At 38.5% G+C, this 14,896-nt stretch overlaps 2 protein-coding genes across 2 annotated transcripts in view; one reads left to right on the top strand and one right to left on the bottom strand.

The window, feature by feature from the left end:
• Positions 1-3,434, top strand: part of dnajc2 (DnaJ (Hsp40) homolog, subfamily C, member 2) — a 42,866-nt gene extending 39,432 nt beyond the window's left edge. Inside the window, exons 13-17 of the mRNA XM_048610124.1 lie at positions 206-387; positions 1,100-1,200; positions 1,477-1,587; positions 2,887-3,041; positions 3,297-3,434. Of these exons, the coding sequence (XP_048466081.1) occupies positions 206-387; positions 1,100-1,200; positions 1,477-1,587; positions 2,887-3,041; positions 3,297-3,368 (621 nt within the window). The 3' untranslated portion in view covers positions 3,369-3,434. The remainder of the gene's footprint in view (positions 1-205; positions 388-1,099; positions 1,201-1,476; positions 1,588-2,886; positions 3,042-3,296) is intronic.
• On the bottom strand, positions 3,430-12,583 carry pmpcb (peptidase, mitochondrial processing subunit beta). Its single transcript, XM_048610125.1, has 10 exons — positions 12,453-12,583; positions 11,892-12,090; positions 11,732-11,811; positions 10,688-10,803; positions 9,672-9,815; positions 8,683-8,843; positions 4,031-4,116; positions 3,861-3,949; positions 3,634-3,709; positions 3,430-3,553 (listed from the first exon to the last, which is right to left on the bottom strand). Exons 1-10 carry the CDS (start codon positions 12,532-12,534, stop codon positions 3,489-3,491), a joined length of 1,098 nt encoding a protein of 365 aa, XP_048466082.1. The 5' UTR covers positions 12,535-12,583; the 3' UTR covers positions 3,430-3,488.
• Positions 12,584-14,896: the final 2,313 nt, after the last annotated feature.

The following is a 14,896-nucleotide window of genomic DNA, read 5'->3' as shown; positions in this document are numbered from 1 at the left end:
AAAATCATTTGGTAATTGGGAATAGGTTACTTTTTTGACAAGTACATATAGTGTACGCTTGTCTTCTGTTCCGTTTTGTGTATTTCAATAAGATCCAGCAAATATGCTAAATGATGGCACCTCTAGCAGATCCAGGTGGTGGAAAGTTGATATCATACAAACGTATTGAAAAATAGGAATTTGACAATTTGAATTGATTCTTAAGATCCAAGAGGTGAATGCGCAATTAGCAAAAGAGAAGGAGGAAGCTGAAGCACGAATGCGCCAGGCTACAAAAAGCTCTGATCATGCCGCAGGATGTGGGGGAGGAAGCAAAACATGGCTGGAGGATGACTTGCAGCTGTTGATAAAAGGTGTAAATATCTTTCCTGCTGGAACAAATGCAAGGTAACACAGCAAAAAAAATTTGCATAAATAATTTAACTACTTTAAGAACATCCCTTGCTGCAGGTCTGTGCAACTGAAAATCCAGCACAGGTATTTGAAGAGATGAAAATGGTTTTGGAACCATTGATTTCCAAATATGAAGTTACAATTTGTGGGAGGATGGTAAGGGAAGGTTGACAAAAGTGTGGCCGTGGGTCAAGATTAATTTAAGTATTTCCAAAAATTATAGAACTTGACTTGGTTCATTTATTGACTAATGCGTGGTGAAGCTGGAAAATTACGTTGGTCCTACTGACGAGCACTGTGTTAATATGGAAGCGTTAATCGTTCCTCATTGAAAGAATCACTGACTTGATTTTTTCCCTTATACCATTCATCCTCTAAAAATTAAATCGTTATTCCATGGGTGTTCAATTTCTCCAACAACTTGTCTACGAAACAGTTTAACACTGGTTGTGATGGTATCTCCCACAACCCATCATTGTACCAAATTCATCTGACCTGTCACATTTAGACTGCAGCCTTGTTAACATAAATTACAACATTAAGAAATGTTGTATTTGGATAGGTGGATGTACAAACACCTCCATCACACTCCCCCTTCTCTTCTGATTTCCATTGAAAACAAAGAAAATATACTGTATCTAGTTTGCTAAAGAGCAGAAAGCTAGTAATTAATCCTATTAATCATATAGAATTGATCTTTTTCCAGGTGGGAAGTAATTGCTAATTTTATCAATTCACACTCGACAAGTGGAATCAAAAGAACAGCCAAGGACGTAATCAACAAAGCCAAGAATTTACAAAAGCTTGGTAAATACTGAATCTCTTTTCATTCGGTCTTCAGGATAATCTTATCCACCATTTGACAAAAATGTTAAAGTGGCAATAGGAAATCTGAAAAGCTTTAGTCATTGTTTAGGAGGTGAAATATTAGCTGTGACGCTACATGGACATGGTAACACCTATCAATATAGATACCTTCTAAAAAATGTTTTTTGCAATATTCTTTAACTTTATATGAATTCAGCTGTTAATACAGCTTTTTCCTAAGTTCTATAAATATAATCATTTCTGTTTGTCCTTCAGATCCTCTACAAAAAGATGAAATAAATAAAAAAGCATTTGAAAAGTTCAATAAAGACCATAGTACAGCAGTTGCTGCAGTGGATAAGGCAACTCCTTCAGAGAGGTTTGAAGGTAAATGATGAATATGTTGTGAAAAAAACTGACATTTAAGAGGTAACAACCTCTACATAATTTCTTTGAGAGTCTATTAATTTACAAACATTTTAAAGCTGATGTATTGGTAATTGGTGATTCAAGCAAAAGTGTTTTTATTAAGGACAGGAAAGTTAAATAAAAGCTGAAAATGCAATGGATGAATTTGTAAATACACCTTCCCTTAATTTATGATTGCATGAGTTTTTGAAGGAGTACTTCCATCTGTCATTAATTTTCTTAATGTTTTTCATGTATATTATAGTTCAATTTCCAATACCAGAATCATCATTGAAAATTTAAATAACTTGTATTTTGTAATTGCATACAGAATCAATTGCAGTATTTTCCTTTACAAAGATTTCAGCATGAACTGTGAGTGCAGTGTTGCCATTAAAACATTTAGTATTCCGATGTGCTTTAGGAAAAATGTCACACAATACTTCCAAATTATTATGATTACTTTTCATGATACTGCAACTACCACTTGCTAATATTGCCAGTAAATCAAGCTGTTTGGAATAATTGTGAGATCTTATCAATTTAAAGTGACCATAGTAAAATGTTAAGTATGTCATGCAGTTGTGACTTTGTTTTTAGCGTAGCAGATGGACAATCTAGTGTTGAAAGCAAATAAGTCCATTAATGATGACTGGTCACAGAATTGAGTTGCTCCAATTTTAGATGGCATGGAATTCATTTGCTGCGTTCTCCTGAAGGCATCAACTCCCACTGACATATAATTTCATAGCATCTATTGTTCATAAACAGTACTTAACAAGTAGTTCATCCCGTAGCTGAGTCTGTATCTATTTTTGCCTTCTGTATATTTGCTTCATTTACTTGAGCAAAGTTTACCAAATAATGACCATGAATTCTAAATTCCCCACACCCCTTCGTGATCTTATGTGGTGCAATACCAAACTTTGCTCTCACATTGTTTCAGAGGTAGTAGGAACTGCAGATGCTGGAGAATCTGAGATAACAAGGTGTAGAGCTGGATGAACACAGCAGGCCAAGCAGCATCAGAGGAGTAGGAAGGCTGACGTTTCGGGCTTAGACCCTTCAGAAATGCCATTCATCCAGCTCTACACCTTGTTATCTTTGCTCTCACATTGACTGATATCTAACTTAGATTGAATTCAGAAGTGTATGATTGACAGGAAATTTGTAAAGTGCTTCTCAGATGCCAACCTTTGACTAGAAACATGAAAACCCCACATTGCAATATGGATTTTTACTGCAGTAGTGAAGACATTATTTTGTTTTATGCTTTAGTGCCTGGTTGTGACATTAACCCATGGACAGCAGAAGAACAGAAACTTCTGGAACAAGCACTGAAGACTTATCCAGTAAACACCCCTGAACGATGGGAAAAGATAGCAGCAACTGTTCCAGGAAGAACAAAGAAAGACTGCATGAAAAGATACAAGGTAAACATTTTTTTAGGATGTTTTTCAAGAGGTGTTTGCAATGCACAGAGCTGAGTGAACATACCACTCTTGAAATATTATTACATGTTGGTACACAAGTTCCTACCTTTTTAACTGACTTTTAAAAAAGCAACCTATTTATACAACATGCTAGTTTCAGAATGTAAGTAGTGGTTAAATCATCTGCTGGCCTGATTTCAAAACTAACTTTTGAGTTAACTTCTGCATTTGGAACTGTTTGCTCTTATTTTACAGGAACTTGTTGAAATGGTCAAAGCAAAGAAAGCTGCACAAGACCAAGTTAATACTGCTAGATCGAAGAAATGAGATGTTGCTACTCCCTTTTATCATTGTGCATGTGATTATTTGATAATAAAAAGACAAAAACTAGTATAAATGTCTCTTTATTTTATAATTAATAGAATATAAACATTTATCTTGTGTAATTTACACATTCAACCAGTACATTGCACTGCAAATTCTGTTATAATCTGGGAGCTGTTCAATAGGACCTGGAACAAAAAAAATAAACAGCAATATAACATACTGAAAGCATCTTCAGGACTGTCATGTTATCTTGATGTCTACTTACCAACAGCAGCAATTGCAGGGCACTTGTTGTAGATATACTTGGTGCATACATCCCTTATTGTGTTAGCATCCACAGCCTAGTTCAAAATGGGGAAAGCATTGTTTAGTTTAAAGCAACTGCACAAAGGCAAGTCCTCAACATTTTTACTTTGTTTAATCTGTCTTTAAGCTTAGCACAGCTGCCTTCAAACAATGTGGAATTTTAGCATGCAGAGTTTGTTTACTTACTTCAATTCGAGCTTCAAGCTCTGGGATTGGAATTCTTCGGTTATAACACAACATTTGTCTCCCAATATCTTCACAGATTGGTGTTGATCCTAGAAATTTTACAATTACAACTTAATATTTTAAACAAGCATGGATAACAAACTTTACAAATAGAGGAATCTTATTTTTACCATCAAGCTGCAGCAACATGTTTGTTTTTAAGAGGTTTTTGGCTCTTGCAACTTCACTGTCAGTAACACTGGTACACAATCTCATCCTGAAATAGAAAAACATGCAAAATAATGGGCTTTGAAAATTATAATTCTAGTGACAGATGCAGTACTTATTTGACCTCCATTATCGGTATCAACTTGAGTAAAAAGAGATGTTTGATCAAAATATTTTTGGAATGGTGTAGCCAAAGCAACTTTGGTGCAGTATTCACTCAATGTAATTTGTAGCCGTCACTTTAACATGTGACTGTAAGTTTGTTAACACCAAATTAGAGGTGACTACTGCAACAAAGTTATAAAACTGACATTATACAGAAGGTAAAATGATTTTACCTTAGTGATGAAAACTTCACTGTATAATTTGCAGCACTAAGCTGATTCTTTGCTTTAGGAATAAAAACATTTAACCAATTTTACTGATCACTCTTCTGCATATTTAAGGGATACGTGTTTAAAGCTTAGATTGCAGAAGGAAACCATATGGCCTGTCAAATTATTGGCATTTTTGAACTGTAACCCAATTCGATGACCCTGCCAAGAACTCACCAAATCCTTTCTTGACACTACTAAAACAGCTGTCACCACCATATCGCTGTCATTGTCCCAATCCTAATGACTTTTTTAATTTCATGGGATGTCGGTATTGCTGGCAAGGCCAGCATTTGTTGCCCATCCCTCAAGGCCTTGAGTGGCTAGCTAAGCAATTTGAGAGCAGTTAAGAATCACATCTGGAGTTATGTATGTCAGACCTGGTACGGGTAACAGCTTTCTTCCCCTAAAGGCGGTTAGTGAACCAGTTCTTCAATGACAATGGGATCTACTGATTGATCCTTAAGTTCAGCACCTACGAAGGTGGGATTTGAACTTCTGACCCTACAGCATTAGTAATCCAACTGCCCAGGCTAGCCTAGTAATGTGACCACTCTGCTGTCATCTCATCTACCTCCCTGGGTAAAAGGTTTTTGATGTTATCTCTCATTCTTTGGCCAGTTATCTTTTATTTGAACCCTTTGACTATTGACCTTTCAGACATTGGAAACATTGCCGCTCTGGAAACTCCATCTCCATCTTATACCAATTGCTACTTGCTAATCCCCCTTTATAAAAGGGAAGGCTTTGCATTTCTGACAAGAGATTCCAATGAGGTATCCTTCAGAGATTTGGAATTGTACTTCCATTCTTCCCAAACACACACAATGCAGAACTGTCAGGTGAAGGCAAACCAGCAGTCACCTGCACAATTTTGAAATTTAAAAGTGCGGAATTGTTGATAGCTGCTGTCAAAGTGGCTTCCTTAACAATAATGTGTAAGGGTGTGGGGGCAAGGAGCCAGGTAAATTATGCAGTGGGTCTGGGTGGCTTGGAGAAATGGGTCCTGTTTGGTGAGTGGCTTGAGGGAGGTGTAGTTGGTGATACACATGGCATGGTGGCACAGTGATTAGCACTTATGTCTCACAGTGCAAGGGACCCAGATTCAATTCCAGCTCTGGGTGAGTATGGTGTTTGCATGTCACCATGTCTGTGTGGGTTTGTGCCAAATACTTCGTTTTCCTCCCACAGTCCAAAGACATGCAGTTGGTAAATGTGGGCTTATGGGGGGTGGTCGAGTCTGGGTGGGATGCTCTTTGGAGATAGCTGCAAATTTGAAGGCCCGAATGGCCTCCTCCTGCACAGTTTTATGATTCTGTGTGAGCTAAGTATGGGGTCAGTTGAACTGTTAATTAAGAGTATACTGTGCAGACTATAGTTTAACCTTTCCTGTGTAACTATTTAATTTCAATAGAACATTCCAAATTTCCTAGGGATTCTGCAGAGGACCCCATGTGCAACTCCCACCAGCTGTAATAATGACTGGCTGGCCATTGGAAGATACGAGCCAAATTCTCTAATCTACAGCAAGCTTAATTATTTTAATCATTAATCTCCTCTTGGCTTTGTCTATTTGAAGGACAGTAATTTCAGTTTCTCCCGTCTGTCCACATAACTATAATCACTCAATCATACAGTACAGAAGAGACCTTTTAGCCCTTAATAGTCTGTACCGCCAAAAGTATACTAATATCTAAACTAATTTTCCCACACTTGGTCCATAGCCTTAAACGTTATGACAATTCAATTGTTCATCTAAGTACTTTTTAAAGGTCGTGACATTACCAGACAGTGCATTCCAGACCCCCACCACACTCGGTGAAAAAATGTCTCCTCAAATCCCCTCTAAACCTTACACTGAGTGTTTTCCTGTTAACTTGGAACAGCTGCTTTCTATTCATCCTGTCTGTGCCCCCCAATCTCATACACCTCCATCAGGTTTCCCCCCCCCACCACCCAACCTTTTCTGCTCCAAAGAAAACAACCTGAACTTATCCAGCCTCTCTTCATAGCTAAAATGCTCCATCTCGGGTAACTTGCTGGTAAATCTCCACTGCATCCATCTTTCCTTCAGTGTGGTGATCAAAACTGTACATAGCTGTCACCTAACCAAAGTTCTGTACTGCTCCAACATAACCTCCCTTCTCTTATCTCTTTCATGACCGACAAAGGCAAGTGTGCTGCATGTGTTCTTAACGACCCTATTAACCTGTCCAGCCACCTTCCGGAATCTGTTAGTACTCATTCATTGAGTTCTTCTTTGTCTTGTTACTTGTTCCACAGTGCATCACCTCAGACTTATCAGGGTTAAATTACATCTACCACTGATCTTCCCTTCTGACCAATCTATCTATATTCTGTAATCTAAGACCTTCTTCCTCACCGTCAACTACCCATTCAATATTTGTCTCAGCCAGAAAGTTACTTATCATCATCAACTCCAACTCCACCTCCTCTTCCTCACCACCACCCCCCACCCCCAAGAAAACCACCCACATTGTGATGCACATAAATGATGTGGATGACAAACAATAAGGGACACAGTACAGATCCCTGTGGTACGCCATTGCACACCAGGCTCCAGTCACACAAATAGACTTCTACCACCATCCTCCGTTTCCTGCCACTAGGATAATTTTGGATCTAACTTGGCAAGTTATCCTGAATCCCAAACGTTTTTACCTTTTTTTTTAAAATCAGTTTCCCATGTGGCACTTGTCCAAAGCCTTGCTGAAATCCACATAAACTACATCAAATACAATGGGATCTTGATCAGATGGAGGTTAGTTTAGATAAATATGAAATGCTGCATTTTGGAAAGGCAAATCAGGGCAGGACTTTTATACTTAATGGTAAGGTCCTGGTGAGTGCTCCTGAACAGAGACCTTTGAGTACAGGTTCTTAGTTCCTTGAAAGTGGAGTCACAGATAGATAGGATAGTGAAGAAGACATTTGGTGTACTTGCCTTTATTGGTCAGTGCATTGAGTAAAGGAGTTGGGAGGTCATGTTGCAGTTGTACTGGGCATTGGTTAGGCCACTTTTGGAATACTGTGTACAGTTCTGGTCTCCCTGCTATAGGAAGGACAGTGTGAAACTTGCAAGGGTTCAGAAAAGATTTATAAGGAGGTTGTCAGGGTTGGAGTTATAGGGAGAGGCTGAATAGGCTGGGGCTATTTTCCCTGCAGCGTTGGAGGCAGAGGGGTGATCTTACAGAGGTTTATAAAATTATGAGGGGCATGGATAAGGTAAATAGGTGAAGTCTTTTCCCCAGGGTGGGACAGTCCAAAACTAGAGGGCACAAGTTTAAGGTGAGAGGGGAAAGATTTGAAAGGGACAACGTTTTCATGTAGAGGGTGGTGCATGTATGGAATGAGCTGCCAGAAGAAGTGGAGGAGGCTGGTACAAATACAACATTTAAAAGACATCTGGATGGGTATATGAATAGGAAGAGTTTAGAGGGATATGAGCCAGTGCTGGCAAATGGGACTAGATTAATTTCGGACATCTGGTCAGCGTGGATGAGTTGAACTGAAGGGTCTGTTTCTGTGCTGTGCATTTCTATGACTCCAAATACCTTGGGCTTCTTTACACACTTTATCACTGCCTCAAAAAATTCAACCAGATTTGTTGGGCATGACTTGCCTCTGACAAAGCCATGCTGACTATCCTTGATCAAATCTTGCCTCTCTAAACTTTTTCCTTTGGTATTTCTCCAGTAGTTCCTCTACCACTGATGTGTGACTGACTGGTTTATTGTTCCCTGGTCTCTCTCTACCACCCTTCTTGTAAAGTGGAACCAGAGTTGCTGTTTTCCAGTCGTCTGGCTACTGCCCTGTGGAACCATTCTAGCAAATCTCTACTGTGCCCTCTCCAAAGCCAATTTGCTTTGCTATTACAAGACATTAAGCAACGTTCTGTCCGATGTGTGCAGCTGCTGGGAGGTTCCACATGTTCCAATAGGTAAGCTGATGCATTGGGCTGGTCAATTGGCCAGACCTTGGAGGTTATTACAGGAAATTGTGCCAGCAAGTACTTTTAAAAAAAACCACATTTGGTATAAATACTGGTTGGAAGAATATTGCATGTTAATGTATCGATGGTATTTTGTTTGTTAGAAGTCTGAATAATCATCCCCAAACTTTAATTTTCTACAACAACAGTAGCCCGATATCACCATGATACATGAAAGTCATGATAGTCACGAAGTATTACTGGTGATAGACTATGAACACGTACTTACCACTCTCTTTGAACAAAATGCAGCATTTTGTCAATCGTACTGGACTCACAGACCATGTAAAGCCCCCATAGACCAGTATCTGTATAGCAGGTGTTGAATGATTGGAAACTGTGGCAGAGATTACCCTGGCAAGCAATCTGTGCCAATTTACTGGACAAGTTCTGTTTTCAAAATAAAGTAAATTGTTTGTTTAGACAGCCAACTCAATTATAAACTAGTCTATGTAAAGCAATTCAAACTGTATAGCGACAAAGGAAAATAAAAGATTATTTCGCTTATGTAGTTTGGAATCAGTTGAGGTGTTCAAAAATTCTTATATACTAGCTGTAAAGTTACCTTAGTAACATACGGCTGCTCTTTCATTAAAGAGGCGCGACTGGTCATAATTTAATTATGCCTTGGGCAAAGGAAGAGGTTAAGTACGAGAGACCATCATGGTAATCTCAGCCAGTGTGGGAACTGAACCCATACTGTTGGCCTCCCTCCACATCACAAACCAACTGTCCAGCTAACAGTCTGGTTTTAGTGGGTGATACCTATTGATCTTTATGTCAGATACAATAGCCCAAATCTACCACAAAATGGACAGAATAATCAGTCAACTGGTTTGTTTCATAAATTAGAAAATGACAAAAAATGAAAGCTTGTTTTGTCAGTGATTGGTGGAATTCTACCAGATTCAATTCTGTAATACCTGCAGAGTTAACATTTTCAAAACATTAACTAAATTTAAAAGTGAAAGTCTCAGTGCAGCTGCTGAAGTGATAACAGTTAATTTCCCACTTTTTGGTACTTTGGAATTTATCAAATGTAGAATTCTCATTTAGCTCCATCACCACAAAGTACATCATAGTTTATTAGCAAATTAGGTACACTTTTCTGAAAACAAAATCCTCAAGCTATATAATTATCAGTAAAATCAATGATCAAATTATTAATAGGCTTCCATTAAACAAAACTATTTTGTTAGAATTTTCTTATTTACTCACCGCACCACCACCAAAAGAACGGTCCCAGTTACCAATTAAGGTATTTGCTACCATGAGGGGAATAGTGTCTGCATGTGACCAGCCAACAGCTTCAACAGCAATTGCAATATGAGCCAGTGGCATCTTGTCATCTCTTACCCGAATCTGGTAAACAAAATCAGTTATCATTTAATGCATATCTGCTGCAATTATCACAAAAAAATCTTGAACAATGACCCCAAAGATATGTAAATACGATTTGAACTAAAATCGGAGTTGGGAGTTAAGAAAATAAATTGTGCATTCTAAGATTACACATCACCACAGGCTGGACTTCAAAATATATTTTGAAGAATATATATCAACATCGCAGTTATAGAAGCAATCAGAAATTCACAGCACTCATGAATGAACACGTAGTTCCAAGAGTCACTCAAACCTACACAGATGAGTTAAAAGATTTCCACTATTCAATCAAAACTCTTAGAGCAACATACTTTATATTATGTGATCGGTACAATCTTCAAAACTCACTACACAGAATGTCCAAGTAGTTACCAAATAATTGTTGGATTCTTCCTTGCCTGTTTTCTCCCCACTTACCAGTTGACATTCAGGGTGCAAGCTTACACACAGTTGTGCAATTAAGTAAAATTTCATAATGATTAATAAAATAACTCACTCAATTCTTTGCTTTCCCAATTCTATCACAATAATAAGTACATTTGTCATGCTTCATTAGGGTAAAGAGATGACACACTAACAACTGGAAAGAGTGAAAAAAAGGGTAGACAGCAGCTAACCAGGTGGTCTATCAGCTGGTGATCCACTTTGCATCATGCTCATAGGGATGCTACAGATCAAGTAAGGTCACAAGGAAGTATACAAAGCCACGCTCAAAGTGAAGAAAACAAAACTGGTTCCATTAGAGCTACTTTTCACAACTAATCTGTGTACAGAGGGAAATGGTAGCTAGTAAACTGTTCACATGTTCAGTCATGCATGTTTTATAAAATATTAAATTTTTATGTACATACCTCACTTCCCGTGAACTTACAGGGAGGCAGGTCTGGTGTGGTATTACCATCGTAGGTTGTTAATAGATTACCAAAATGATGCTTTGCCAAGTCAACCAATTTATCATGATCCACTCCTGCAAAGAGGAATTCAAACTGGAGAATTGAAAATGTGCAGCTATGTTGGCAATATGGACAGAACAATATTCGATTAATATAATTAATTTCTGGGCTTATCGTACATACTCCATACAGTTGATTATTAGAACATATACAATCTAAGCAGAACTCAACTTAAATACCTGTACGTCAAGCAATTTATTTTTTTCCCTCCATTCTACAGTTGTCAGGCTCCTTGTCTGGGTGCGCCTGGTGTATTCACTTTTCTGATCACCTATAATTACCTTACCTAACTGGTCATTATTCATGTGAGAGCTGTAACAGTGTCGCAGGCTGATGAACTGCAGGATGCAGTACAATAAAGTCCAATCCTATCGTCAGCTGACATTCATCACATGTATTCATTTCCAACAAGGGCTGACAGATAATGATTGGATTGGGAAATATGGCTGATGTTTCGTCTCCTTAAGGCTGGAATACTAATTGTCAGCATTCCTACTGACATTTTCTTCTGTACAACAGATTTTCTTAACCCCAAATATCTGGGTTTATTTTTTATGTGCGAAAAGAAAGCAATTATAGTGCATAACATACTTCAAAGGAATTCTGAGTATATAATTCAATCATAGGCAACGAGGAAAAATCCATACATTTAAATCTCTGATGAAAGTAAACACCACATTCCCTTTAATATCATAAAATTCTCTGCAAATATTGATGATAAAATTAAGCTTCATTTTAATGTTCACAGACATGCTCAGGAGCTATGCTTCTTACCCAATTGTCTACTTTAACATACCCTCTCCTAAGTAAATTTTCATAACATAGCAAAAGAAATGAAAACGCACTAAAACCATACTCTCGGTTGCCCAAAGAAATTGTGATGAAATGGTATTAGAATTACAATAATTTAGTATTGGGAGAATCAACTGAAAATACTCTAACCTCCAGCAGCAGCCAATACCATCCTTGGTCCTTTGTAGTGTGTTGTGATATATTCCACTAGGTCATTTCGAGTAATGGATCTGTTACAATAATAATTTTATTGAGTGTAAAAGCGAGGGAAGATAATTCAAGATGACTATTAAAAAATACAAATACATACTTGATGTTTTCCGTAGGTCCCAGAATAGTTCGGCCTAAAGCCGTTGTCTGATATGCTGTGGCATGCAGATAGTCAAAGACTACTTCCTGCAGATTGGTTTCAACTTCTTGCATTTCCCTTAGAATAACTCCTCGCTCACGCTCAATCTCCGCTGATCCCAAGGTGCTGTTCTGAATAATGTCTGCAAGGATTTCAACAGCTGTGTGCAAAGCATCAAACAAAATATGGTTAACAAACGTAGATTTATTGTTTAAACCTGCTGTTCTAATGACCAAGTTCCCTTCATTGAACTCTGTAAAAGTATTATGAAGCAGATCATGTTTCGACGGTAGACAGATGTTTGAAGTTTCTGGAAACAAAATGTTAATTATTTTCACATTGAATTCAGATTAAAAAGCACACAACCCTTTATGTAAGGGTGGGGAATGCATCTCCTTCACTTACTTGAGAAGGCTTTAAAAGAAATTTAATTTAACAAACTATAGTTTTCTTCAAAATAAGAGAAGCTTTACGTGCTATAGTATTCAGGTTCAAAAGATAATTAGATATTAAATGAATCACCTCTGGGCAGATCTTCAGAAAATGCTTTAGCATAATACACTGTTTGTTCTCTGGATGTGTATGCATTTAAATGGGCTCCCATGTTCTCGATTTCAAGTTCCAAGTCTAGCTGAGAGCGTTTCTTTGTGCCCTGTGAGGGAGGAATAATAAGTTTAATGATAATGTATTGAAATGCATTAAAAAAGCATTATTGGGTCGATTATACTATGTTTGACACCGAACTGGTCTTCAAACTCAACATGAGTTGTAACACTCTTGCTCGTGAGACAGGAAGTCATGGGTTCAGGTCAGAATTGATTATGTAACTGCCTCAAGTTTCAATTCATTTGTTAAACCTAGGCCGCTTTCTTCCTCTTCAAGCAGATGTAAAGAAAGTTTAGCTGCATGACCCATGAAAGAACAGGGTTGTTCTCCTGGTAAATCAGCAACAGAAGATGCTAAAACAATTCCATATCTTTGGAGGGAATAGCCAGGTAATGTTTTCTTCAAAACGGTATCCCAGCCAACATTTGCCCAGTGCAGGTCCTACTTCTTTGGCATTTAAGTTGTGACATTGAAAACATGGCTGACGACTTACTCTAAACAGCCCACTCCAAGATTTGTGATGGGAATCAATGGTCAACAAAGAAATGGACAGAAGCCACCATCCTGTTGCACCTCCATCTCCTGTCAATGTTACAAGGAATTTTCACTAGCCAGTGAATATCAAGTGCAAAATGTAAATTAAAGGCAACATGAAGTAGTAACGAAGAGGATTGATGAGGGCAGAGCGGTGGGTGTGGTCTATATGGACTTCAGCAAGGCATTCGACAAAATTCCTCATGGTAGACTGGTTAGTAAGATTAGATCACATGGAATACAGGGAGAACTAGCTATTTGGATACAGAACTGGCTTGAAGGTAGAAGGAAAGGGTGGTGGTGGAGAGGTACTTTTCAGACTGGGGGCCTGTGACCAGCAGTGTACCACACAGATCAGTGCTGGGTCCACTGCCTTTTGTCATTTATGTAAAAGATTTGTATGTGAACATACGAGGTATGGTTAGTAAGTTCGCAAATGACACCAAAATTGGAGGTGTAGTGGACAGCGAAGGAGGTTATCTCAGAGTACAACAAGAGCTTGATCAGACAGGCCAATGGGCCAAGGAGTGGTGGATGGTGTTTAATTTAGATAAATGTGTGGTGCTGCATTTTGGAAAGGCAAATCAGGGCAGGACATATACACTTAATGGTAAGGTCCTGAGGAATGTTGCTGAACAAAGAGACCTTGCAGTCGCAGGTGGATAAGATAGTGAAGAAGGCATTTGGTATGCTTGCCTTTATTGGTCAGTGCATTGAGTATAGGAGTTGGGAGGTCGTGTTGTGGCTGTACTGGACATTGGATAGGCCATTTTTGGAATGATGTATGCAATACAGGTCTCCCAGATATAGGAAGGATTTGGTGAAACTTGAAAGGGTTCAGAAAAGATTTACAAGAATATTGCTAGGGTTGGAGGGTTTGAGCTATAGGGACAGGCTGAATAGGCTAGTTATATTTTCCTTGGAGCATCAGAACCTGAAGGATGACCTTATAGAAGTTTATAAGGTCATGAGGGGCTTGGATAGGGTGAATAGCCAAAGTTTTTCCCTGGGGTGGGAGAGTCCAAAACTAGAGGGCATAGGTTTAAGGTGACAGGGGAAAGATTTGAAAGGGACTGAAGGGACAACTTTTTCCATGTAGAGGGTGGTGTGTGTATGGAATGAGCTGCCAGGGGAAGTCGTGGAGCGTGGTACAATTACAACATTTAAAAGACATCTGGATGGGTATATGAATAGGAAGGGTTTAAGAGGGATTTGGGCCAAATACTGCAAACGAGACCAGATTAATTTATGATATCTGGTCAGTGTGGACGAGTTGGACCAAAGGGTCAGTTTCCGCACTGTACAGCTCTATGATTCTATCTCATCCATCCTCAAAACTGACAAACAAACTTGAAGATATTGTCCTTCTCCAGTCCACAACTTGTCTCTGCTGAAACCATAACTCTCTTATCCCTTGCAAGTTCAACTTCACAACATTCACGTAAGTATCCTGATTTCCACTCAACAATTCCATTCCAAATCCATTATTCCTGAACTTGGGGTAAATATTACTGGTGTCCTCCCATACTCAGCACAACTTTTCAAACACCCACACTTACTCTCTCGAATCATAAATTATTGCTAGCACTGTTCTTAAACTCCAGATACTGCATGTCTCTATCTCTATCAATACTTCAATGAATGAAGAGAATATCACATTTACACAATCTTTCTTCCCAAAGCCACCTTGCTACAACATCAAAAAACCTCCTAATCCATCAGCCTGTTCCAGCTAATTTTACACAAAAACAGAGATTGCTGTAGAAACTCAGCAGGTTTGGCAACATCTGTGGACAGAAAGCAAAGTTAATGTTTCAAGTCCAGTG

This window comes from Rhincodon typus, chromosome 22 (assembly GCF_021869965.1).
Source record: "Rhincodon typus isolate 14 chromosome 22, sRhiTyp1.1, whole genome shotgun sequence".
Lineage (NCBI taxonomy): Eukaryota > Metazoa > Chordata > Chondrichthyes > Orectolobiformes > Rhincodontidae > Rhincodon > Rhincodon typus.
The sequence above is the reverse complement of the archived record's forward strand: the minus strand, read 5'-3'. Positions and strand labels throughout refer to the sequence as shown.